This window comes from Lonchura striata, chromosome 17, assembly GCF_046129695.1.
Source record: "Lonchura striata isolate bLonStr1 chromosome 17, bLonStr1.mat, whole genome shotgun sequence".
Taxonomy (NCBI): domain Eukaryota; kingdom Metazoa; phylum Chordata; class Aves; order Passeriformes; family Estrildidae; genus Lonchura; species Lonchura striata.
The window spans coordinates 1,262,139-1,288,329 of NC_134619.1; the positions used below are offsets into that span (position 1 = coordinate 1,262,139).

The following is a 26,191-nucleotide window of genomic DNA, read 5'->3' on the forward strand; positions in this document are numbered from 1 at the left end:
AGACAGGCACTGCCCTTTTGGCTCCAGCCAAGCTCCCAGTGCTGGTTGGAGCTGTCCTGGCGACTGCACGTGCTGCTAAAAGCCAAAGAGGAGTGCCAGCCCTCAGCTGTGCCACAGGAACCTGCCAGCTTTGGAGCCGAGCCATCACTTTCATGGATTTGACCAAAAATCCAGGTAATGGAGTGTAGAGAGGCAGGATCACCGAGGCCCCCAGGAGAGCTGGATCACAGCAGGCAGGGCTCACACTGAGGCTGTGCTCTGACACCTCCGAGCTGCAGCTCTTGATTTATTTAGCACAAGCACTACAGCAAGAGTTCCCCCTGTAAGACACACCAGGGAGGTGGTTCCAGCCCTTCAGTCACACACGTCCAGCTGGTCACAAGCATCTGCTGCCAAGCACGGCTCCACACAGGGTGGGCACATCCCGACAGCTCCTCTGCCCCTGCCTTGGCACAGCAGATGCTTTCACAGTTTTGCTCAACCAGCACCCAACTCCAGGGTGGTGTTTTTATTTTATTTTTATTGGACAAGGGCTTTAGAATCAAGCTCTAATTTTGGGATAAAAAAAATTAAGTGATACATGAAAGAAATGAACATTAACGTAATGACAGTGAGAAAATGGATGGCCCTACAGCATTTATTAGCTAGCAGAACATGGAAATGAGCTTAGTTTTTATTTGGTAAGTCTTGATTTCTCCTTATATTCACGTACAGCTCCGTATTTATGGCTCAGCCTGTCAAACACATGCTTAGATAAGCAACTGTTGCTCACAGGACTAATCTAATTACCAGTTCTTTTTATAACGAATGTTGACACAAAGGTAGAAGATGCATAGCACTTGTGCTGGAGCCAATGCTCCAGATGATCAAACAGTTCTGAAATTTAAAAAAAATGGGGAGAAGAATTTTTTGTCACGATGTTCCTGTTTTTTGTCCAACTCTAATTAAAGATGAAGAACAAGAGTGAAAAGCTGGTTCATTTGCAGCTTTGGCACAGAGTTAATTGCCAAGAGTTTAGACTGGATATTTTAGCACTCTGCAGTAATGTTCCATAAGCACATTTCCCTACCACAGGCTTGGAGAATGCTAGAGCCCCAGTTATTTGTAAAGTGCATTTTTAAAAGTTTTGGAATTTTCCTTCAGGAACAAGCATATCAGAACATCTTCAAATTGTATTTTAAAGACATTTGAACAGAAAATCAGTGTGCTGTGGGTTTGGCCAAACAGCACAGACCGAGAAACTGATTTTACTTTATTTGGAAGGGCAATGTTGTGTCCTTGGCCTTCATTTAAACCATAAAGCCATTATGCATTCTGACATTTCTTGCAACCTGCTTCAGCAATGCCAATAAGAAATAGTATTTCTGAATATTAAGACAAAGAAGCATTGGTCAGTGTGATGGGCACTTTTAAATTCCCCAAGCTCTTAACTGCTAGTCCGTAATTTTACTGGGAAAGAGTGGAAAATAGGTGAAACCCTTGAAATCAGCTTTTCTTTACCTCTAAGCACACCTGAAATCAAACAAGTGGATTTAATTGGTTTTGAAGTTCTGGAGTTTTTCTCCTGAGCTGTTCTGCAGGTCAGGGTCCTTCCCTCTGAAACAACCAGGGTGTGTCATGAACCTGCACAGAAACCTGTGCCAAAGCCGAATGTCCCTGTGGCCCCAGCACAGAGCCTGCACCCAGGTGAGCAATTCCTGGTTGTGCTTTAGGGTGTTCATGGCTTTTCCTGTCCCATTGAAAACCCTCCCTGTTACCCAGGCGTGTGACAGTGGCAGAGGTGAGGTGGCTCCTGCGCCGGGTCCCTCCTGGTGGAGGACAGGGAAGCACAAAGCTCTCCGTGTGCCCCTCCATGGCTCAGATTTTCTTCTTCCCTCGCTGGCACAGAGCTCCAGCCCGTGGGAAGGGGTGGCCCCAGTTTGCCCAGCAGTTCCCTTTCAGTTGCCCCCTCCCAGTTCCCTTTCAGAGCCGAGGAGTGAAACTGGGAACAGATGGTGGGGAAGGCTGGCATCTCCTCATGCATATTTCACTGGGTTTGCAGCTAGTCACCTCTTGGTAATAACATTAAGTGCTACCAAACTCCAAGGATTTGCTCCTTGGAATGTTGCATTCGATGGCATGGGATCAATGCTGTAACGTCAATTAAATTTTGAAGCTCTGAGTATTTACATCTTCAGCAAGGTTAGGCTATAAACAGCTCGATTCTTCTGTTCTGCTGTGGTTAGGGCTGACTGGCAAAGAAAGAGCTGGTTCTGTGCTGAGTGACAAATCTTACTTGACGTTTTTTAAAAGCACAATGGGACAAACATCTGTGGTTATTTCCATTACGCTCTAAGGCGTGTTACTGGGAGACAATTTAACCATTAATTCTGATGTATTTACATTATTTATATACAAGAGGAACAAGAAAAATGGTAGCCTGTTTAATGATTATGTACATTGTGATTCGGTTGGAAAAATGTGTATTACAAATGGCAAAACAGCCTGTCAAGTGCATAATTATATGTTGCTCTTTTTTTTTTGTTGTTGCCAGAGAAGTTTGAATCCTTAAATCCCACTGCATGATTTCAGTGAAAGTTCTGCCCTATACATTATATGGGGGGGAAGGAACAGCATAATAACAGACTTCTTAAACCACATCAGATCCCAGTCAGAGCCCCTTCTCTTCGTTTTAATGTGGGGATTACCTTTGTAAGGTGCGAATTAAAAGACGGAATCTGATACAATGACAGCAAAAGGAGCAGTGGCGTAAATGTCATTCGTTGTCCCTAGCCTCGGTAGAGAGAGTGGTGAACAAAACCTCGCTGCCTTGGGACTCATTGCTCATCTGAGACTTGGCTTTCAGCAGGAACTGCGCCCTCCTGTACATGATCCTCTCCTGCTCCTGCTTCAGCTCCAGGTAGGAGCGCGAGAAGGTGTGGAAGATGGAGGTGACCGGGAAGGCCATGAGGAGGATGCCGCTGAGGATGCTGCTCAGGGCCACCACCTGCCCGGGGATGCTCCTGGGCACCATGTCCCCGTAGCCCACGGTGGTCATGGTGATGACGGCCCACCAGTAGCAGGCGGGGATGCTGGTGAACTCCTGCGAGTCGGCCATCTCGTTCTCGACGACGTAGAGCAGGGGCGCGAAGAGCGCGATGGCCACGCACAGGAAGAGCAGCAGCAGCCCGAACTCGCGGGTGCAGCGGCGCGCCGTCAGCCCCAGCGTCTGCAGCCCCAGCGAGTGCCGCGCCAGCCGCATCACGTACAGGATGCGCAGCGCCCGCAGGATCCGCAGCACCAGCCCCACCTTGTCCAGGTAGATGTTGCCCGAGCTGGGCTTCCTGGAGCCCTCGGAGCCCGCGTCCACCAGCAGGGTGATGTAGTAGGGCAGGATGGCGATTATGTCTATCAGCGTCAGCGGCCTCCGCAGGAACGCGAACTTGCTCCTGGCCTGGATGAATCGGAGCAGGAACTCCAGGGAGAACCATGCCACGCACACAGACTCCACAATGAAAATATTGTAGCACATCTGGGAGCACTCGCCCTGCAGGAAAGAGGAGGAGTTTGTAATCTGCTCTGGGTAATAACTGTTTTAGTTGGTGCGGTGACAGGAGGGGAGGCTTCTGTGTTGGTTTTTTTAAACCCAAAAGATTAAAGGAATCGAAGCTGTTGCTATGGGGAAACACGTCGGCAGTTTGGAACATGCTAAATGCAAAACTTAGAAAGGCACCGCTTATTCCACAGAAGATATTGCTCGGGAATTTCAGGCTTTCTAAATAGCAAATACGACATCTAACAAGGTAATATACACGAGAGTGCACACTAAGGGAATTTTCTTTGGACATAAAACTGGATGTGATTAATTATCTTACAAGTAATTGAAGAGTCATTTAACATTTCCAATATTCTTCACAGCATTTTCCTCCCTCTAAAGACAGCTGCAAAATCCCCATTGAAGTCAATAACCTCAGACCTTGTACTTGCTCTGCTCTTCCCAGCACATACCACTTGGCATCCTGAAAGCTAACTTACCTTTTCCTCCTCCTCCCTCAGGTCAGGCATGGTGCTGATGGATAAGTTCACTGCTGTAATAGTTACAAACAAAACAGACAAACACGCAAACACCTTTCCAGGAAGGCCAGACTGGGGCCTTTCCACCATGTCTTGCAACTTTTTCATGCACAAACCAATTTTTGTCTCCTCTACTGTTTCACCTGTTGTTTCATTTTCTAGGAGGTCATCCTCCCGTTCATTAATCTCTGTGAGCTCCTCCATTTTTTGCAGGTATCTCCTTTTACAACACCAGTCCAAGTTGTCTTCCTCAATGCCCCAGTAGAGCAGCTCCTCTTGGAAGGACAGCGCGCACATCTCCCGCAAGAGCCGGAGTTTGCCGACCCGCAGGAAGGTCAGGATGGTCCTGAACGCCCCCGGGTTGCGGTCGAAGAAGAATTCATTGCACGTCACGTCATAATCGTCACAGATGTTCAGAATGTCGTCAAAATTGGTACAGAACTTGAGTTGTCCCAGGCGTGTCAGGGGGAACTCGTCGAGCGTGGTCCAGGGGAGCAAGTACTTGATGCCCCCCACGTTGATGATGATGTGCCGCTTGCGGTCCTCGGGGTGGAAGCCTTTGAGGAGATCCTCCTGAGGGTGGATTAGCCTGGCTCTTTGGTAAAACACTCCCTTGAGGGTTTCAGACTCTGGAAAGAACGTGTGGTTGAAGGAAGCATCTGAAGTACAGCTCAGGGCGCTATAGTCATAGTCGGAATTTTCTCCAGGCATAAGAGTCATCTTGGAAGACAGCTTTGCATCCCTTCGCCGCTTCTGCAAGTGTCTGCTGGAACAGAAAACAGACACGGGGGGTGAGGAAACGGCAGGCTGCTCTCAGGCTTTGAACAAATGCGGTGGTTGGAGCTCAAAAGCGCTTATGGATGATGAGAGCAGTTGGAAAGGAAGCAGCAGTGGCTGAGCATGGTCAGACCTTTCTGGGCAGGCTGGGTTTGTCCAGCTGGGCAGCACTGACCCCGTGCCAGGGGCCGTGTCTGGTTCAGGAGCTCTGCCTGGCATATTTATCACACTGGAGGCTTCTCCTGTCTCAGATACAGAGGTCTCACTTCCCAGCAGATAAAGATGGAAACCAGGAATAATTCCTCCACATGGCAGGATGTTTCTGGTTCAGAGTGGAGGTATAAAAACGATGACAGTAGCACATTAGGACACAGAACTCAAGTGTGTTTTGTAGAAAATGAAATAGTATAATTTTTTAAAGTATTACTCATAAAACTTCTGAGTATTTTAGCACCCATGAAATATATAGAAAGAATCAGAAGTCAATTATGTTGCAATTCAGTAAATACACACTTCTAAAAAACAGTTAGTACAAGACTAATTTTTAAAAGGCCAACTAGAAACAACTTGGGGGGGAAAAGCTCACTTGTATTGGTGATCACACAAACATTTGTATAGAGTTTACACACGATTAATGACATGGCAACTCCCTTTTTATGGCCTCATTTACAAAAGGTTGAGAAGAAACACAGGATTTCCATACAAACCTCGGAAGGTTGTTTCAGTTCTCACTGACACCCTACATGCAGGAATAGGGCTTTGTCCTTGCAGTGTGCTGAGCCAAGCTGCCTTTACCTCTGATTGTAAGAACCCAAACATTTCTAATGACAACTTGGAAAATCCTGTTCAAATTCAGCTCATGCAACACTGGCGTAAAGTCCAGGGAGTGAAGAGAACAGAGGTCAGCTGGGTATCAAACTCAGGAGCTGGAAATGTTCAAACTTCTGGCCTCCCTAAGTCACTGCACTTTGAGAGTCCCCTGGAATCTGCTCCTCCACAGGAGGCTGTGCAGCACTGCTCCAAGACTCTTATCTGCACACTCAGCCTCAGCTTAGTGCATGGACTCCCTGAGTTTCACTGGGTAAGAGTATTTATTTATTAAGGGGATTGTACAATATAAAGACATTAAATATGCACCAGTATTTTGGCTTTCGAGCCTCGGGTTCACAGGAAAGGAATAAATATTCCAGTTGATTGGCTTCAGTAGAGTTTTGTTCTTGTCCTGGCTGCACTTACCTCCCGTTGGATGTGCACCCCAGGGATACACCCCCTGCTAGGGCCACTTGCTGAGCCACAGAACCCTCCTTTTCAGAAGCTGGGTTTATAAACCACACCAGGAGTGGTACATACCTATTAAAGAAGAAAAACCCGTGATTACACAACAGCAAAGGGCTCAAAGCACAGCTGCATATCAGTTGAAGAGCTCTCCTTGCTGCAAGGGTACTTACAATGCTTCAATTAAAATCTCTCTCAGTCCTGCCCCTGAGCTTCCCAGGGGGTTTGGGCTGAACAGAGCAGCTCTCTGCACACTTACAAACAGGTCAGCTTTGGATGGAGAGTTATCTCCTGACCCCTCACTCGTCCAGAATCACAGAATGGTTTGGGTTGGAAGGAACCTTAAAGCTCATCTTGTCCCACCCCCCGCCATGGATCAGTAGAAGAAATGCCTGAGGTGCAAGCTATGGTTTGATATGGAAACCTGATGGATGTTTTTGTGGGGCTTCATCTCCCAGACCAACTGCTGTTTTATTTAAAAATGCCTTTTCCCTTCTGCCTCAGCCACGTCTAATGCAGGGCTGGTCCAAACAGAATGAGGATTATGACTGATATAAGATATGGGTAAGTGGGAGCTGTTAACCATTTTCCCTTCTGTAATACCAGATGATGTTGGTTAGCAACAACTTATCCTCTGAATCTCAGCCAGGAAAAATGAGGAGGCAGCTCATTCTGTCACTGGTTTGATCCCCCAGTGCATCCACAGTTGACACAATGGGAAGAAATGGAGAGGGAAATGTAAATGTTCTGCGTGTGTCAGACACACGCTGTAACCCTGAGGCAGCAACTGTGAAAGAGCAGAGCAAAGAAAAAGGGATTTCTTTCTTTGCTGCCAGCTCCTGGACCCGTGTGAGACAACAAATTGGACAAATGAATCCCCCGTGTGCCACACTGAGTGGCTGCACTTAGAGAAGGTTGCTCCTTGCTTTGCCATAAGCAGAGCTGCCAAGCCTACAAATCCCACGTAGGATCTGATGCTCCACATGGGTTATTTTCATGTTCCTTGCCTCAGATACACGCAGCATCATATCTACAGGGGAAGAGTAGGAGGAGAATAAGGACAGTAATAAACGTGGCCTGACTTGAGGGAAGGGAGAAAGGCGACAAAATAAACCAATGCCTTTCTCTGTGTGTTTCTTCTTTTCCTTCTGAGGGTGCCTCGACAGAATGATGGTCAGTACTGCTTTGGGATGAGAGAGCCCTCATTAATAGAAGGACTCGTGCTGTTGAGCTTAGAGCCAAGCAAGCTGCTTTATTCCTCCATTGCAGCCTGATGGCTCTGGGGACAGCTGGTCAGAAATGCCTTCAGGAGTAAAGACAACACACAGCAACGTCAGGTCAGAGAAACACATTAGCCTAGAGCCCCAAGCTTCCCAAGGTGAACTTTAAGGCTCTGCTGGAACAGAAAAACCCTCTGCTCTGCTCTGCCCTGCTCTGCTCTGCTCTGGCTATGTCAGACCCAATGGCAAAAGCCCTCCTGGCTGGGCTCTGAGCAGCATCCTGCCCTGGGAGTGCCTGGGGCTCACTGAAGCCCAGCCCAGCCTCCTGGCTGCTCTCCTCCTGGGCAAATCCAAACCCCTTCTCTCTGAGCATCTTACTCTCACCTTCTGTAAACTTACTGGGGCAAGACTGCCTCTTCCTGCATTATCCACTCTGGCTTTTAGAACCTGCAGCAACAGGGAATAACTGACCTAGGGCAAGGGCTGTGGATTGTGCACGGCAAGTGAGAGAGGACATATTGTCAAAAATCTGTCCCGCACAAGATCATATCCATTATGTTTGCTGAAGAAATCAAATTAGAAATCTGTCCTGCCCTCACTTGCAGCCAAAATTCAGGAAGGATGCCAGACTCCGAGGCAATGGGAAAAGAATTATTAAAGATGCCCTTCTGAGGGAAGGAAATAGAACTCATGAGAAACATGATAAAATTCCACTGCAAGTGTTGTTCCCCCCCCAGTGTCCGCTGCAGTATTTTGAATTCTGCAGTGCATCTCTGATGTAATCAGAGCTCCTGCAAGGAGTCCTGCTCCTGCTCCACGGCACAGACAATTCAAAGTTGTGCCTGGATGGTAACAAGCCTGTAGAGAAGATGCAGAACTCCCCCCTAGTCTCTTCTATCAATTCCAGCACCTGCAATTCATCTCTGTTGCTTTTTACCATTTGTAAATTAAGTTTAAAAAGCCATAGGAAAAAAAAAGTTTCAGATTTCAGTGCAGGTTGAAAATGAATATAGTGAATTTTTGGAAAGAATTCCATCAGGAACAATGTAATGATCCCTCCTCCTTTAGTCTTTCCTTAGTCAAGCAGGCAGCATTTCCAAGCAGTGCCACACTCAGCTGTCCCCTGGCACAGGATTTCTGTGCTGTACCTCACTGCCAGGTAAGAACAGATCTCAAACTTCAACTCTGCTTGCAAAACTGCACTTCCAGCCAAATCAAAGTAAAACTTAGAAAGGTCAACAGATAATATGAAATAAAACTCTCCTGAAAAGTAGATAGGATGAAAAAAATATGCTCTGTCTTGCTCTCCCTGAGCTGGACAATTGTGGCATCTTATGACAACCTACAAAGAGAATTATGTCAAATATGTTACTCACTGGTTTTATAAAGCTGAGCCTTATTCTACTGCTAATAGTCAGAAGTGAAATAACTTTGCAAATAACTTATATCCCCAGGAAAATGTTTTGAAACACATTAGGATTAATAACTGCAGTTACTCTCCTGCTGTGAAACATATTTATGTCAACAAATTTTAGCAAGTCATACATAGCAATCAAACATAATTTGAAAAAGTAAAAGATTTGACATTGACTTGTATTGATAAATATTTTGCTACCGAAATAACGATACGTAGTCATGGAAGAGTTCTTTCATGCTCGTCCTGTCCTCAACCCCACCCCAAGTCTTTTCCCAATTAAAAGAAATCTACCGGAAAGACATTGCCTGTCAAGAACAGTTCACTTGATGTGTCTGTCAGTCACCAACGAGCAGAAGTCAGTAAATACACCAACAGAAAAGCCACCCCTTAATTATTTAAAAAGGAAAGCGATAAAGGACCTTCGGATCAGGCAAGGCGGAAGGGATTGGAAAGGCGAGCCTCCATCCTGCGCTGTGCAGCCCCGGGACGCGGGAGCGGCCGGGGGAGCCGGAGCAGCGGCAGCGAGCCCGCCGCGGGAGCCGCAGCGCCGTCAGCCTCCTCCGCTCCGCCGGGCCAGGAGCCGAGCGGGGCCGGGCAGCGGCCGAGCGGGGCCGGGGGGCGGCGCGGCCGGCCCGGCTCCGGCGGGGAGTGCCGGCCGCCGCCTGCCTTCCATCCCTGCCGGGGACGCGACCTGTTGCTGCGGCCGGGGCCCCGCCCGCTGCCCGCTCCGCCGCGGGGCTCGGCGGCTCGGGCTGCCCCGCAGCGGCCGCCCCGGGGCCGGGCGAGTTGCCCGAACTTGCCTGCAAGTTGCCCGCGGCGGCGGCGAGCGCGGAGCCCCGCGGCGGGGCGGGCACCGGGCGCTACCGAGCCGCGCCTCCGCCGCACCGAGCGCCGGGGCCGCGGGCGGGGGCGGCACGGGAGCGCTCCGGCCGAGCCCCGGCCCCGCGCATGGCGCGGCACCGGCACCGGCACCGGAGCAGCGCCCGCGCCGGACGAGCGGCGGCGGCGGCAGCCCGAGCCGGAGCAGGAGCGGCAGAAGGAGCAGGAGCAGGAGGAGGAGCTCCCGCAGCCGAGGAGGAGCGCAGCCCGGCCCGGGGCCGCCCGCAGCCCTGCCCCGCGCACGGCTGGCACCCCCGGGCTGCCCCGGCATCCCGCAGCCCTGCCCCGGCATCCCGCAGCCCTGCCCCGGCATCCCGCACCCCGGGCTGCCCCGGCATCCCGCAGCCCTGCCCCGGCATCCCGCACCCCCGGGCTGCCCCGGCATCCCGCAGCCCTGCCCCGCGCACGGCCGGCACCCCCCGGCTGCCCCGGCATCCCTCCCCTGCCGTCTGTCCGGGCGCTCGCCGCCGGGAGAAGTGGGATTTCAAGTGTCCATGAAAGCACAAATCCCATCCCAGCTCTCTCCCGATCTGCGCGGAGGCTCCAGCAGAGCCAAGCCCGCTCTTGGCTCCCGGGGCGCCCTTGCAGCGATCAGCACGCCGGGGCATTGACCAGACTTGGAGAGTATTGCCTAGCGCTACTTCAGAATGGCATTTGTTTGACATCTGGGTGGAAGTTCCCTGTGTGGATGTAATTTCCACTTGAAAGCAGCGAGCTGAGTCTCGGTGCCAGGGCTGAGGAGCCAGCAGCAGCTCTGCTCTGCCACAAGTCTCGAGTGAGCGCTCCCATCCCTGTGCTGCCGTGCCCCCGTGGGTGCAGGGATCGCGGCACCGCTGGGTTGGGTTTCCCTTCCCTGCCGAGGCACTGCTCTCGGAGGGAATTTCCTGCAGGCGATGTCCCGCACCTCCGTGCGGGATGGGGACAGCACCTCAAAGAGACAAGCTGTCTGCTCCTGGGGGCATTGTGCCCTTCACCCCTTCGCTGCGGGGTCTCAAGCCAAGTCCTTTGTTGCTATGGTAATACAAATGAAAAACCTATACTATGGTAATTTTAGCAAAACACCTCTTTTCTCCCCCTAAACTAAATCGGACTGTGGCTCAGGATTGTGTGGGCACACAGGAATAGTCGTGCTGATATTCCTCAGCCCGAGCTGTTGAACAGCAGTTGTGTAGAGGGCTGTCAGCGACTGGGGCTGCCAGCTTGGGCTGCTTCTCCCTGATACTGCACAGGATTTTTGTTTGACTTTGGAAAGGTTTCTGAGCAGGCTCTCAGCCTTTGTCTGTAGCAGGGAGGTGACTGGTTTCACTGGCCGCAGTGACAGGTACGAGAGTTTTGGCTTTTGTACAACAGTCTGTAGCAGCTTGCTAACAAATCCTGTATTTGGGAAGTCTGTGCTGTCCAAGAGGAAGCACACATCGAGCAGGGTCTCCAGGGAGCAATCTGGGCACAGTTCTGTCAGTGCTTGCTGTGATAACTTGGGTGGCAGAGTGGAGGGCATTTCTAGAACATGTGCAGTGATTCCAGCACGGGGTGCCAGGCTGAGGTTCCAAACGACCCCGAGGTGCTGCAGAGCCTGTCTGAACTCAACAGGGTGAATCTGCAGGAGACAAAACCAGGTGCTGTGCCACACAGGAGGAATATTGCCCGTCAGATGAGCGCCGTGAGGGCCACAGGCTGCAGAGGAGACTCTGGCTGTGGCTCCAGCCCGGGCAGAGCTGCAGGCTGCGGGGCCGCTGCTGCCAGGAGCAGGAGGAGCAGCCGGAGCCAGCAGAGGCGTTAATTTGTTATTTCTGGTCGCTCAGGCTGGCCAGGCTGGGCCGGAGCTCCCAGGCACCGCACTCACCCTGATGCAGGCAAAGCAGGGAGAACAGCAGCCACAACTGGGAGAGGCTGGGAAATGTAAGCTGTGCAAGGCTGGAATTCATTATTTGAGCTGGAAAAGAAAACACAATGTAAGGACTCAACAACTGTCTTCAAATGTATAAACACATTTGCAAGGATGACAGTAAACACTTGTCCCCTGACCACAAATGGTGGGACAAAAAACAATTTGCTGAAGTGCAATTAGAGATTACTTTAGATATCAGAGAAAAAAACAAACAAACCAGACAAAAGTATCGCCCTGTGAGTAGCTGGATTCTCAGGAGGTTGTAAATCTGTTCAGTGGAGATTTAAAGAAAAGATTGTGTAAAGAGCTCTCAGGACTGGCTGAGGCAGGGGAGATTTCCAGCAACCTTCACTTGCCAGCTCTTATTTCTGTGAGTTCTGGTTGCCCATGGAGTCACAGCAATCCTAAAGGAGGAGGCACAAAAGGACAACTCAGTGCCACCCTGTGACTGATGCAGAGTTTTTCTGCTGTCCAATAAATCATCCCCAATCTGTGCTGTTTGGATCAGGATCCCATTTCCATCTGGAGACAGACAGGAGTGGCAGGAGTGCAACTCTCCATTGCAAGTCAGCAGTTCTCATGTCCAGTTTTGAGCAGCAGTGACTGAAAATGGTTATTATTGTGGTCAGTGTTGATAGGAATGTCCTGCCACCTGCTTGGTCCCCACTCCTCCCCCGCTTTGGACTTGGCTTGGCAGGTCCAGGTGAGGCCAAGGACTTTGTGGGCATCCGTGTGAGGAGTGGCTGTGCCAATATTGGATCTGCTCTGGCAAATGGGGTTTTCCCTCTTCAGGCCTGTCTCACCACATCCCTCACGAGCACAGAATTCCTGGGGGAGCCAGAGCTGCTCCCTGCCCCTGACGGGGACCAGGAGTGCCCCAGCAGCTTCTCTGCAGTGATCAGCTGGGCATGGAGGACTGACCAAGGATTCCCAGAGTCAATCAACTGCTTCGTGCTCCTTGAGGAGCTGGCAGTGCTGCAGAGAAAAATTTTAAACCCACTTTCATCACTTTTATAGCCCGTGGCTGCTTTTCCTTCTGTTCCTTTGATTGCTGACATTGAAATCCTGTTCTATCAGTTTCCCTGGCTTTTTGAGATAATTCCAGCATCATCCTGCACTCAGGAGCAGTGCTGCCAGCCAAACAAGGAATTTCAACTTCACAGCACCTCTCACCTCCCAAACAAATGGGAGAAGAAATTCTTTCTTCTGAAGAACTGCATTCATTTTGGGCACTTGGGGCAGGAAAACATCCCCAGGCTGGAGCCAAAAAGGCCCACCAGGACTGGCAGTGCCTGGAATACCTGCTCTGCTGGGACACTGGGGGTTGTGAACCTGGAGAAGAGATGGCTTTGGGGGCTCCTGATGGCTTCCAGTGCCAAAAAAACCCCACTTTTCCAAGAGGGTTGTGCCAGCCTGAACGATTTTGGGTGGCAGGTGATTGCTGTTTGCAATATTGCTGCCATCCCCTGAGATCAAGGAGACTGCACTGAGGGCAGCTCTGGCCCCTCCAGGTGAGCAGGTTTCCTGCAGGAGGACCCAATGCTCCTGTCAGTGCACGGTGATACATTTCCTTGCTGATTTATGGCTGATGCAGGCATTCCTGTTGCTTGCTTCTCTTGTCTGCTCTCATGAACAGCTCCATTACTCTCTGTGCTGCACCTCTGGAGCAGCACCTTCCTAGGACAGAGCTTCCAAACCTGTCCCTGAGCTGTGTTACAAAGAACCCAGCCAAACCAGCCATTTACCCTGAGCTGGGCCTCAGAGATCCAAAGGGATTCACACAGGGGGCTGCACTCAGCAAGCCACATTTCCTGCTCCCCTCGTCCTGCATCCCCTCCTGGTGCTGGAACTGCCCTCAGCAGAGCCCTGCGTGCCTGCAGACCATGGTCCATGCCCAGGAACTCTGCCAGCCCTGCCTGTGCCTGTCCCTGCAGCCCCTCCTGTGCTCCCAGGGAAGGGAGGGCTCTGCCAGCCACCAGGAATTGCCCCAAAGCCTCAGAGCTGCTGTTCCAAGTGGCTCTCAAAGCTCTCAGCGCAGCTCCCCTCGAGCACATGGAGCAGGCACAGGAGTGTTTGGGTTTGGTGCCTTTTGCCAAGGGATGCTAAAGGTTTCCTCACCTGCCCTGCTTGAGGTAAACATGAATTTAATCCCCTTATGGTCCCTTTATTGCCAGCTGAGGTGCTTTGGAGGAAACGTGGGTGCCCACCATGAATAAATAAGCTGTGTCTGTCTCAATGGGTGACTCAGGGCTCAATTCACTGTAAGGGCATTTTGCAGAATTCTGGCCCTGACGGTCACTTCTGGTCAGCAGGATCCCAGCTGCTATCACCTGATTAGATCACAGGAGGTCTGCAGCAGAGAGGGGGTTACACTGACATATCTTACTCCCACTTTGACTCATTTAACAACTCCTCGTGTTTGTATTGGCAGAGAAGCTTTCCTTTAGCCTCATTCCTTGTGCAGCTTGCTGGGAGTTTTGTGTTTGTGCACAGGCAGCACCAGGCTCTTCTCCCATTCTGCTTCTGTTTGTCCTTGCTGCAAATCATCCAGGAGAGCTCCTGAGGAGCTCCTGCACGTCTGTGTCGTGCTAGTGGCACTGCAGGAGCGAGGAGTAACACATCCCTCCTCCAAGCACAGCTCTGGGGACGCCGTGTTTGTGCTTGCAAGGTGCCCGGTGCGGCTAAAATTAATTTCCAAACCCTTGAGATTTTACTCCAGTGCCTCGTGCTGCCAGCCTCCCCCATGCTCCCTGAGCAGATCCCGGGGAGTGCTCCGGGTCCTGCTGGCTGGCGGGTGCTGGACCTGGGGCCCTGCAGGTGTGTGGGCAGGAGAGGCTGGGTGCCACCAGCACCAGCTGCTGCTCTGCCACGGGGCTGGGAAACCAGCAGGGAACGAGCTGGAGGCCAGAGAGCAGTCAGGAGCTCAACTGGGCAGAAAACTCCTTAACTGAGGAGGTGGAGAGGTGTGGGTGTGCTCAGAGAGCCTCCCTGGGGCTCGGTTTCAGCTTTTCCTCCTCGGGGTATCTCAGGAGCTTGGCTGTCAGCTCTGCTCCCACCCAGCCTGGATTTCCCTGGGAGGGTGAGGAGAGGAACCTCTGCATGCACGTTTGTGTGTCAGCACAGCTCCTGCCTGCTCTGAACGTGTGACGAGCCCCCGAAAAGGCTCAGCAGGAGAATTTCTGACTGCGGGGGACTCTTGTCCCTTGGCTTCCTTTGCAGCCGAGGAATGCCATTGGAACTGTGGCACCTAACCAGGAACCAGCTTCAAAAATGCTTCTGTTCCAAAATATTTGGTAAAATGCAGAAATTCTAGAGTGTTTAAATGACTAATTTATATTGTGTATCAACAAGAGCAGTGGAAAATGTTTACTGGAGAGGGAGGTTCTCGGGCTGAAATGAGTTTCAGGGAACTGCTGTATTGAAATTATCAGGACCAGTGGATTATTTATAATGACTCTGGCAGGCTTCCCAAAACATATCGTGGTTTTTTTTCTGATTACTGAACTGAAAGAGCCTTGCAAGCATCTGAGAAATGCCTTCCCAAGCATGTGCTTAAGCAGCAGCATTGTTCAGCTTTATGAGTGAGAATGGATGAGGCTCCTGAATTCTTCATTATTCATCTGCCTCAGGTTAGAACCTGACCAGAACCCGTGCTCTGAAACACTTCAGGGGCAAGAGGGTCCTTAAATCCAAACTGAATCTACTGGTTCCCTGATGACAGATCACTCAGGCTGCCAAATGTCACCTGGCAGACAATTTTCAGTCATTTATTTCCGTTCAGAAATGTACATAAGAGGAGATCAGCTTCCATTATGTCGCTGTTTCTTGCTCAGTCAATTTTTAATACTGGCGATATATTCAGTGGATGGGAAATAATTATCTTAGTCAAAATACTTTCGATTCATATGAAAATAGATATTGTGTTGCAGCTTTTAAAATGATTGTGACAGTATAAAGGAAAAAAATTATTAGGCAAAAGCCATCGTGCATGACTCCTGTAATTGCTGGGCTGAACTGGGCTGAACTGGGCTGGGCTGGGCTGGGCTGAACTGGGCTGAACTGGGCTGGGCTGGGCTGGGCTGAACTGGGCTGGGCTGAGCTGGGCTGGGCTGGGCTGGGCTGGGCCGGGCTGGCTCTCTCAGGAGGGGGTTGAGCACACACCGATTCCGTTTTAATTACTGAGATTACTGTTGGTCTTTTCCTCTCGAGCTGGAAGTACCAGTACTTAGGCACGGACCAGGAGACATCCAATTAGCTCCCTCTGAGAGCCAGCACATAATGACTTGTTAAAATCTTCCCTGATGCTGCATTGTGGGCAGCAGTAATTATTTGCTGCACTCAGAGTGCGACTTCGTCCTGAGTCAGTGGATAACTTTTCTAATTCCTGGAAAATGCTTCCGTGTCCTGCTGTGAGCCACAGTTATTCCTCAAGAGCTGGTGCAATGGTTTTGTTTGTCTGCCTGGGGAGTTGCAGCCTGGCCAGCCCTCTCTGGAAGAGCAGAATTCCTTCCTTGTCCATCCCAGAGCATTCCCAGTGCTCATCCCAGCCCATTCCCAGTGCTCATCTCAGCCATTCCCAGTGTCCATCCCAGATTCCATTCCCAGTGCTCATCCCAGCCCATTCCCAGTGTCCATCCCAGCCCATTCCCAGTGTCCATCCCAGCCCATTCCCAGTGTCCATCCCAGATTCCATTCCCAGTGTCCATCCCAGCCCATTCCCAGTGTCCATCCCAGATTCCATTCCCAGTGCTCATCCCAGCCCATTCCCAGTGTCCATCCCAGATTCCATTCCCAGTGTCCATCCCAGCCCATTCCCAGTGCTCATCCCAGCCATTCCCAGTGTCCATCCCAGCCCATTCCCAGTGTCCATCCCAGCCCATTCCCAGTGTCCATCCCAGAGCCATTCCCACCTGCTCTGTTGCTCCCATGCCTTGAGCTGAACCCTCCAGTGGTGCTAAGATCCTGCAGCATCCACCACGGATGTTAATTCTTGCTGTTTTGGGCAGGAAAACTTCCCGATTTTTGCCGTGCTGCCTGGACAGTTCTGGTGCTCCAGGGGCAGCTCTGTTGGACTCCTGTGAGAGCTCCTGTGGCTGAGTTCCTGCTGCTCTCCTCTAGCCCAGCTTCCCACTGTGCTGCCCTGAGCACAGTTTATTGCACACTTTATTTTGTGCTGCCCTGAGCACAGTTTATTGCACACTTTATTTTGTGCTGCCCTGAACACGGTTTATTTTTAACCAGCTCCTAATCCCTCCTGAAAATCCCTTCCAGTAAATAAAGCTTATTTCAACAGACCCATCACATCCATCCCAGAGTTACCTGCTCTCCTCTTGAGCAGGATCTTCCCATTGTTTCCATTTTTTACATATTGAAATGAAGACATCCTGGCACATCTGAAGTTTCCAGCAGAGCAGATTTGTTTGTCTCTCTCTGAACCCTTTCCCAGAGCACCCTGAGCCCGAAGGTTGGCAGGTATAAATGAAACCTCTAGAATGATGCAGCTCCTCCCTGCCGTGACTCAGAACAGGCTTTTCATCAAGCTGAAATGCTAACCAGGGATGGCAAAGGAGGCAGGACGCCAGAGGGACGAGCCACGGGCGAGGAGGAGTCGGGAAAGCACCCAGAGTGTGGGGCTGAGCAAGCCATGGCCAGGCAGCTCCAGGGCTGTCCCTGCCCTCTGTCCCTGTCCCTCTGTCCCTGTCCCTCTGTCCCTGTCCCTCTGTCCCTGTCCCTCTGTCCCTGTCCCTCTGTCCCAGCAGCTCCAGGGCTGTCCCTGCCCTCTGTCCCTGTCCCTCTGTCCCTGTCCCTCTGTCCCAGCAGCTCCAGGGCTGTCCCTGCCCTCTGTCCCTGCCCTCTGTCCCTGTCCCTCTGTCCCTGTCCCTCTGTCCCAGCAGCTCCAGGGCTGTCCCTGCCCTCTGTCCCTGTCCCTCTGTCCCAGCAGCTCCAGGGCTGTCCCTGCCCTCTGTCCCTGTCCCTCTGTCCCTGTCCCTCTGTCCCTGTCCCTCTGTCCCAGCAGCTCCAGGGCTGTCCCTGCCCTCTGTCCCTGCCCTCTGTCCCTGTCCCTCTGTCCCTGCCCTCTGTCCCTGTCCCTCTGTCCCAGCAGCTCCAGGGCTGTCCCTGCCCTCTGTCCCTGTCCCTCTGTCCCTGCCCTCTGTCCCTGTCCCTCTGTCCCAGCAGCTCCAGGGCTGTCCCTGTCCCTCTGTCCCTCTGTCCCAGCAGAGGGTGCACAGATCACAACTCCAGCACCCTCAGCAGCACTCCAGCCCTGAGTGCTGCCCCTGGGCACAGCTGCTGCTCCTGATTAAAGATCCCTTGGGTCTCTGGTCCTCTTGGGGTTCCAGAGCCAGTCCCAGCATCAGCCTGACCCCAAGAGCTGCTCTGGACAAGGGATTTTGGGGCAGGAGGAGCTGCAGCCCTGCTGGACAGTAGCAGAGGGCCCAGACCCTGCCCTGTGCTGCCTCCCAGCCCAGGGCCAAGGCAGGGGAGTCACAAACACACCAGGAGGGAATGCTGCAGCACCTTCTGCCCAAGCTCAGAAGAGCTGCGGCTCATTCCTGGCCCACAGATTTTGGTTTTCTTATGCCTGTAACACTTTCTGGTTAAAGACAACCATACTAATAACACATTTTGGTTTGCTCTAATTTTCCTTAATCCAATATTTCCCTGTCTAAACTTCTTTGAGATATGAATTTGGCCCACGTGAGAGGCAGAGTCTGGGATGAGACTTTCCAAAGAGGAAAAGGTAAATTTACCTACAGAAGGAAAGGAAACAAAGGCAATATTTACAGTTGTGCTGCTATAGAGACCAGGCCTTTTCAAAGAGCAAGAATAAAGAGAGATGTGTGCTAAATTATCTCTGCTTGCTTCTGTCACTGGCAGGCTCGTTACCATCAATGCCTGCTGCACTGCCTCTGAACAACAGCTCCACCACTATTTCCTTAGATGTTTATACTTACAAAAAACTCTAGATTTGTGGGACTGGATGATTTCATTTTACTTTGACAATGAGGTTTCAGCCTTTAGAAAAGAAGCTTTTCGTCTCTTTCCCAGACTCCAAATTAAAAGAATAATTTGTCACGGAAAAGTACAAAAATGGGCTTAAGGAGAATGAAAGTAACATTGATTTTTTTTCCTCTGGATAAAAATGTACGTCAGAAGTTGAAAGGAGAAGATGCAAATGAAGAAGGCTGATGGAGGCACTGCTACAGATTACGCACGTTCCGTGAATCTTTGTTTATTTAGGGATGCAAACTGAAAATAAAACAAACGTGGTTCAGACTTTTAAGTGTGTTTCCAGAAGTCTTTCAGCCAATGCTGTTTTATCCTATTGAGAGCCTGCCCGCAGCAGCAGGTGCAGAACACCAAACCTGCATTGCCCTGCAGGGTGAGGGTGTGTGGAGCACAGCTGGGGACCACAGAGCTGGGACACCACCTCAGCCCCCTGGGTGTCCCAGAGCCACCCTGGCCAGGCTGCTCCTCCCTGACCTCCCCCAGGCACCAGAGGCAGCAGGGCTGGGCGTGGTTCGTGCTCCAGGTGCTTTGCCTGGCAGGGCTGCTGCTGAAAGTGTTCTGGGGGTTTTTACAGGCACCTGTGAGTAGTGATGGGGCTGGACTGCCATCGTGGCAGCTGAAATGTGGGTGCAGGCTGAGCTCGGGGTTTGGGTGTTGGGGTGACCCCACGAGTGTAAAATCCTCATTTCCCAGCCCTGCAGCCAAAGGAGGAGTCTGAATGTGCAGGGTCGGCTTCTCAAGGGTGTTTATTTTCTTTTATCTAGAACATTCTCTCTCTGCCCTGCTGAGCTCTGGCTGGCAAGTCCTCCATGGCATTCTGCCCTCAGGGCAATGTTTGCATTTTATACCAAAAACTGCCTGTGCCACGTTTACAATAACGTGCCAATATCTGTCATTTCTGTTGGACAGTGTGTCTGTGCCTTAAACCAACAGAAAAGTGTCACCAGCACAGCAAGACATGGAGGGCAAGGAGAAGGAGAAGAAGTTCAGGACATGCCCAAATCCCTCCATCTTGTCCCCTTGAACCCCATTCTAAAACCCCCAAAATTCCACTTTTTCACCCTGCGTTAACTCAACTACCACACCACTCACACCCTTGTGGCTTGTGATTCCTCATACAGAGTTGGAAGTTTTTTCCACAGGCTAAATTGAAGCCCCAGGTGTTTGTGACTCGGTGCCAGGGTCTCTGAGCCCCTGCAGGGTCTGGAGCAGCCAGGGCAGCCCAGGGGTGTGCTGGGCTCCCCCGGGGGCAGGAGCTCTGCTCTGTGAGTGCCCGTGGCCATGGGTGCCAACCCGAGGGTGCCCATGGCCATGGGCCAGCTCCTGCTGCACCTCCCTCCTCCCTGTGCTCCCGCTGAGCCTCCCTCTCCATCCCTGCTGAGGAATCCATCAGCCCATCTGCATCAAGGCTTTTCCCATCACCTTGGTTTTCCCAGCTTTTCCTGAAGTGTCTGTGTGCTTTACTAATGATGGTGAAATCAGTGTTAAATATGTGCCACGTTTTTGGCCAGCATCAAACTGAAGGATCCTTTATCAGCCATTCTGAAGGCCAGATTTGGAGAATAGAACTGCAGCAGCTCCAGCCAGCTCTCCTCTCAGCATTAGGGTAATTACCTGATGTAATTTTGTGCATGATGGAATTTTAGATACCTTAGAAAATTCCAGTATGTGCCTGTCTGTGTCTTCCAGGGTCTCATACTCCTCAATACTGACTGGGCGCAGCAAAGTCACTCCTGAGCTGGATTTATACCCCCGCACTGAGTAGGTGTGTTGGAAATCTTTAGATTACAGGTGACTGGCTGGTTTACACTGAGAATGTTGGTGGCTGTGGGCTCATGAAAATCCACAGGACATTCTTCATTCCCAGGTCTTTTACCTCTTCAAGGCGTGGTGTCATTCCAGGGTTGGAAAATCCAGACAAAAATAACCCCCGGGCTGGGAAATACCACGATGTTTGAGCCATAGTGAGGGGAGCTGCAGCTCTCCCAGTTCTTTTCAGCCTTACTCTCTTTGCAGCTTTTAAACTGTGTGAAAAACAGCAAAGAGAGGGTAAGGCAATTATTCCACCTTATTAAACAAAAGCGGTTAATTGTATTTTCTTGTCATCCTCTTTTATATTTGTGAACTCAAGGCCTTGAAGCGTATTTTCTGTCACCATTAGGAGTGAGCCTCAGAGGTCAGGATGGGGTTTCCATCCAGAAGTTTTCCTTCCCCTCTTGTTCACAACCCACCCGTCCCTGCAGGGCTCAGGGGACCCAGCAGGGCACGGGGTGCTGTCCTCAGCAGCTCCTCCCTGGTGAGAATTCCCTGTGCCCAGGGGTTCTGCTGGGAGTTCTGCTTCCTATTCCTGTTTCTTGTCCTTCACCTGGGACAGAGGGAGCAGAGTGGAGTGCAGGGCAATTCCTTCCTGCCGTGCATGGGCATACATGGAAAATTTGGGATGTTTTATTATCCAGTTGCAGCTGGTTTGGTTTGCTCTGGGCTCTTGGCATGTTTTATAGCAGTGTCTGGAAAATCAATTTTTCTTCTCCCAGCTACAAAGCAGTACATGTGTTCTTGAACAAAACCCTGTCATTCTGACCAACATCTTTAATTTTCCTTCCCTGGTGTTGTCATGAAATCTACTTCAGTCCCATATATTTGCTCTTTAATTTCAGTGTTGCTTTTAGTGATCTTACTTAGTTTAAGAACGCTGTCAAACAACAGATTATACAAAAGGGCTGCATGTGTATCTAGTGTTCCACCAAAAGGGGTTGCTTTATTTTAATTCTGCTTTCTAAACTGTAAAACCTCACTGGTTTCTTTCTTCTCTCTTCCTCGTTTGCTACGTATCTTCTTGTTTAAGGAAGTTAGATGGGTCAGTGCTGGAGTCACAGTTTAAGGGCTCCTCAGATGGGGATTTGTGGGAGAAAAGGGACCAGAGATGTCACCCAGCTGCTTTGCTGGGCTGCCAGCCGTGCCCCTGTGGATGCAGAGGTGCAGCTCTGTGCCCACGGCAGGGACGTGGCACCGTGTCTGTGAGAGCATCCAGACAACCCAAATCCAAAGCACATTCAGCTGAGTGAAGCAGAATGTTGAAAAGGCTTTTTTGTAATAGCACCCTCTTGGATTTTTCTTTGGACCTTTAAGGCAACCTTAGAAAACAAATTCTGGAAGACAGCAGGTATACTGAACTCCCAGCAGCAGGGCTCAACTGTCCTCAGAGTGTTTTGGGGGCTAGTTAAAGATATTCCTATTTATAAGGGCTCAATGTTTTGTTTTTCAGAAGAATATGTTGATTTCTCTTTAAAAATCAGCAATTTCCTTCTGCATTTTTGGTCACACCTGTAGCCCTGCAGGGGTATATAACCCTCGTTACTGAACAGCTGAAAGCAATATTTGTGTGTGGGGATGTCTGCTCTGCCTGCTGCTCCTCTTTCCCAGAAAAACTCCCAGTGCTACTTTCCTCCATGCCATGTGCTGGTCTCACTTTCCTGTTTTTTTTTTTTTTTTTTTGTTTTTGTTTTTTTTTTTTTTTTATTTTATTTTATATTTTTTTAAACTCCAGTAACACTTAAAATCCAGGCCAAGCCTGGAACTCTGAATGGAACACGTTCAGCCATCACTTTGCAGTTCCTCACACAAGGAGAGGCTGAGCCATGAGCTGCTGCTGAGTCTGGGAGGGGAATGAGGAGAACACCTGGTGCAGGTAAGGATTTAACTTCTCAGTGCTGCTTTTTCCTGTGCTGCCAAGCCCTCTCCTCTTGCTCAGCCCTGAGGATGGGGGCAGACAGGGAGGAAGGACTGAGCTGGGCACTGCTGTGTGAGGGAGGCTCCAGGGCAGGAGTGGAGCTGGAGCTGGAGCTGTCCCTGCACAGCTCAGCTTTGTCCCTGCACACCTGTGGCACAGGTGCAGTGCTGCACTCTTGGAACTCAAAACGTCCCTCAGACATTTTTGGAGGTTCCAGGCCCAGGTCAGAAGCATTTGAGACCCTGGCAGGCAGCTGGAAACAGCTGTGATTTTGGGTTTGAGCCATGGAAGGATTTACCAACCTTGCAGGAAGAACAAGAAATCACAAAAGTTTAGATATTATAGTAGAAGTAGTCACAAAGTAGAGGGAAGAATTTTTGAGTGCTGTACAGGGTGGTTTTGGTTTTGTACATGGGGTCAGAGGTTTTAAGATGGATTTGGGATTTGGGCCTGCCCTGTCCTCCCTCTTTCTCCTTCCTCACCTCCATGTTCTTGGTGATGTTGGCACTCACAGATTGGTTTAGAGTAGAAAAGCACTTTGTAATATAGGTAATAGGCATTGGGGAAAACTGTAACCATGTAACACGTAATGTACCATATAAAAGATAGAAAATCACCATTTAATATAGGTAATAGGCATTGGGGAAAAACTGTAAACATGTAACACGTAATGTACCATATAAAAGATAGAAAAGCACCATTTAATATAGGTAATAGGCATTGGGGGAAAACTGTACCCATGTAACACGTAATGTCCCATATAAAAGACAGCAGCAGCCCTGGCGGGGAGAGAAGAAGCAGTCGGGGTCAGAGAGGATGTCAGGGTGTGTGTGTGCCTCTGCCTGAGCTGTGAGCAAACCACAGCAGCCCCAGGAGAAAATCTTTGAGATAACTTGCAATAAACTGCCTTGAGACAGAACAACAGAGACTGCTGAGCCTTTCTCTGGAAGCAGGGTTGGAGGAGAGACTTTTCCAGCACACGGAGCCCCTGCCCCAGGGTGAGCCCTGGCACTGCACACAGCTGGGACCTGGCTCCAGGTGCTGAGCTGGGCTCCAGGGGAGGCACAAACCCCCCGTGAATCCCCCTGGTGCAGAGGCAGAGCCTTTGCTGATGATAACAGAGCTTTTAACTCCCTTTCTCCGTGCAGACCTCAGTGCTGCAGATAAGTGCTGTCAGTAAGGGGGGTATTAGTACATAATACAATTTCTTGCTGCTTGTCTCTTTTTATGAGAGCTCTTCATCTTGTTACCAGGCAGTCAATGCTATTAAAACCAAGCATGCAACCCCAGAGAGGCTGATCTTTTCTGTCCAAGCTGATTTGAAATTATACTGACATGAGAGTTTGGGTGGTTTGAGATTTATTTATAGCTCTTGTGATGGCAACAGCAGACTTGTAGCTGGGTTGAGGGGCTTGAGGCCCTTTGGAGCCTCTTTGGCTTGCAGAAACACCTACCCCTCTGCTCAGACACTCCCGGAGGGGAAATGGGGAATGTGGTGGGGACATTCCAGGTCAGCTCCTCTCACGGTGGGATGGTGGGTGGCCTGCTGGAGTTTGTGAACAGGTTGTGTCTGGTTTTCTCTTGGCAAGAGAGTAAAATTGTCTTTCTTTAGCGCTTTGTTTTCCCCTCTTTGTTCACATCCTGAATATCAAACATCCCAAGGGGTTTCCAAAGGTCCCGTGCCTGCTGGAGCAAAATGACCTTGGCAAAGGCAGTGGCAGAGCTTGGGAAAATCAATCTCCTGCAACAAAACCAGTGCAGGGCATGCGTGTGCTCACACACCTGCAAGGCTGGGAGGGTGAATCCTTCTGGAGATCCACGCCTCTGGTCACTGGGCTCATCCAGGTGCAGGGAACAAGGCATGGAATTTACTGGAAATAAAAAAATAAAAGGTGTGGAGGGGGGAGAAGTGTCCAGAGCAAGTAGAGAAGCCCAACTCTGAATGGGCCTTTCATATTTGGATTCTGGGCACAGTGGGTTCAGTCCAATGTCAGTAATGAAGCTGATTCTGTGAGACTTCACACAGGCAGGAGGGTATTTTACAAGATGGGCTTTGTATTCAGGTGCCACAGGATCAGGCTGAAAAGGCCTTAAACCTTCTTCTCTCAAGAAATGCATGTCTAGCCAAATATTTAAGAAGCAATCAGGGCTTAACAAGCATCCAATTTACTCACTATCTTAACAAAACAGACTTGATATTTTTCACTAGTTTGCTTCTCAAGAGTTGCAAACATAACCAGTGGAGATTGCTAATAGGAAATGTCACCTGCTTTATTATTCTATTTGTTTGTGTGAATGGATTTCAGGGTAGTTTTCATCTGTATTAAGAATGTAACTATTTTCCAGCCCGTGTGCTTAAAGTTTTCCTAATAATATTTTCTTTAAAAATGCTTACAGGAGGTTTTGTTAATGTATGAGCCTGGGAATAGGTCACAGTTTGCCACCTTCTGGATTTGCCATTTGGAAAAGCTAATTTTGTTGCAGGAATTGCTTCTGGCTCTGGTGAGCAGCAGCTGCAGTGAGGTGCAGCAAAGGGGCCCCTTCTGAAGCATTTCTGTGCCTTTGACAGACTGGATTATTTTTTTTTTTCCTGTGTTCATTACTGCTTCTCTTTGCTTAGGGGAATGATCCTCTCCATACCAAACTCCATTCTTTTCCTGAGGGCACCTTCTGTGCTTTTAAACTGTTCTGTGAGGGCGTGATGGTTGCCTAGTTAAGGAGAGCTCTAATGACCCCGTCTCATTTCCCTGGTTTAATGAGCAGAGCGAATCCTGGCAGCTCGGGCGCTTCTGGACCACAACAGCTCCAGCACCGAGCCCTGCAGCAGCTCTGGGGACTCCCAGCAGTGACCTGGGATGGGCACAGGGGATGGGGCAGCAAATGGGCTGGGATCCCCGTGGGTGCAGACAGGGCAGGTCTGGTGTCTGTGCAAGGGTGGGAGCCTCTGCCCGTGCTCCAGGGCACAGGGAGCTTTGGCTGCAGGGCTCTTCCCCAGCCCAAGGCAGACCCTGGCAGTGGAGACGGTTTGGGAGAGCTGCTGCAGGTGGAACCTGCCTGGGGTGGGGCTACGAGGAATTATGAAGCGTTTGGAATAAAGAGATCTAAAAGTAGGATCAGCCTGCCCTCGACAGAAATATGTGAACACCTTCACCCGTGGCAAGCACAGGAGAGAGCAGCTGAGATCTCTGGGTGGAATGCTGGATCTCGGGGGACTCGGCGTGGATTTTAATGCTGTAATTGAGGGCTGGATTTCTGAGGTAAATCCAAAGGGACACGTGGCTGTGCAGCCCTTGGGATCGGTTTTGGTTTGAGAGTTAAACTCTGGTCCTTGGTGATTAAACCTCAACAGCCAAGAGGTCTCTGCTGGGAGCTGCACGCTCAACCCTTTGCACACCCAAAGGCCAAGAAAATAACCTTGGAACACCTAATTCTCCTGCGCAGTGTGATGGAAATGGAAATGTGCATTTCACAGTGGAGCTGCTGCTCTGCTCTCACTCTGGGGAGTGGATCCTTGCCCCCAGGCACAGCGTTCAGGTATTGCTCCTTTTGAGATGCAGCTGAAAAGGAGAAGGCAAACAGGCTGTAATCCCAAAGGTTTTTATTTGTGTGGGTTAGAGTCAGTTTAGGACTGAATGAAATAATTGAGCTTGCTAGGAAATGTTGGATGACCTTGGAATGTGAGACCTTTATGGACTTGCAGTTAATTTCTTCTTGACCCAATTGCTTCTTTTGACCCAAAGTCTGCCCACTCAATGAAAAGATTATAGTGAAATGGTCCCTTTGCAATTCCTGATTTACAGATTGCTCATTAAATAATCTGAAGTGTTTGAAGGACATGTAGAAAATGGTCTTCATCCAGAGGCAGTCCCCTTGAAAATCTGCTTTTAAAACAGTGATAAAAGGAGAGATTTAGAACTATGGAGCAATATGGTTGTGCAAGA

General features: G+C 50.3%; 1 protein-coding gene across 5 annotated transcripts; it reads right to left on the reverse strand.

The window, feature by feature from the left end:
- Nucleotides 1-500: 500 nt before the first annotated feature.
- KCNG1 (potassium voltage-gated channel modifier subfamily G member 1) lies at nucleotides 501-9,608 on the reverse strand. Of its 5 annotated transcripts, none has more exons than XM_021534030.2 (5): nucleotides 9,543-9,608; nucleotides 6,067-6,180; nucleotides 4,964-5,152; nucleotides 4,015-4,819; nucleotides 501-3,526 (listed from the first exon to the last, which is right to left on the reverse strand). In XM_021534030.2, the coding sequence occupies exons 3-5, from the start codon at nucleotides 5,047-5,049 to the stop codon at nucleotides 2,756-2,758; spliced, it is 1,662 nt and encodes a 553-aa protein (XP_021389705.1). In that variant the 5' UTR covers nucleotides 5,050-5,152; nucleotides 6,067-6,180; nucleotides 9,543-9,608; the 3' UTR covers nucleotides 501-2,755. The 5 variants fall into 5 exon arrangements, with proteins under 5 accessions (XP_021389705.1, XP_077643101.1, XP_021389700.1 ...); XM_077786975.1 differs by lacking the exon at nucleotides 9,543-9,608 and adding an exon at nucleotides 9,162-9,330 and having other exon boundaries at nucleotides 4,015-4,816; XM_021534025.3 differs by lacking the exon at nucleotides 9,543-9,608 and adding an exon at nucleotides 9,162-9,330.
- Nucleotides 9,609-26,191: the final 16,583 nt, after the last annotated feature.

Bases quoted from the DNA above. Each gene is read 5' to 3' on its own strand.
- KCNG1 (XM_021534030.2), bottom strand. From the start codon at position 5,049: ATGCCAGGCAGAGCTCCTGAACCAGACACGGCCCCTGGCACGGGGTCA. The intron at 4,820-4,963 runs GTCTGACCATGC...TTTCTGTTCCAG, and splicing joins AACCCAGCCTGCCCAGAAAG to CAGACACTTGCAGAAGCGGC. The intron at 3,527-4,014 runs GTAAGTTAGCTT...TCTTTCCTGCAG, and splicing joins TGAGGGAGGAGGAGGAAAAG to GGCGAGTGCTCCCAGATGTG.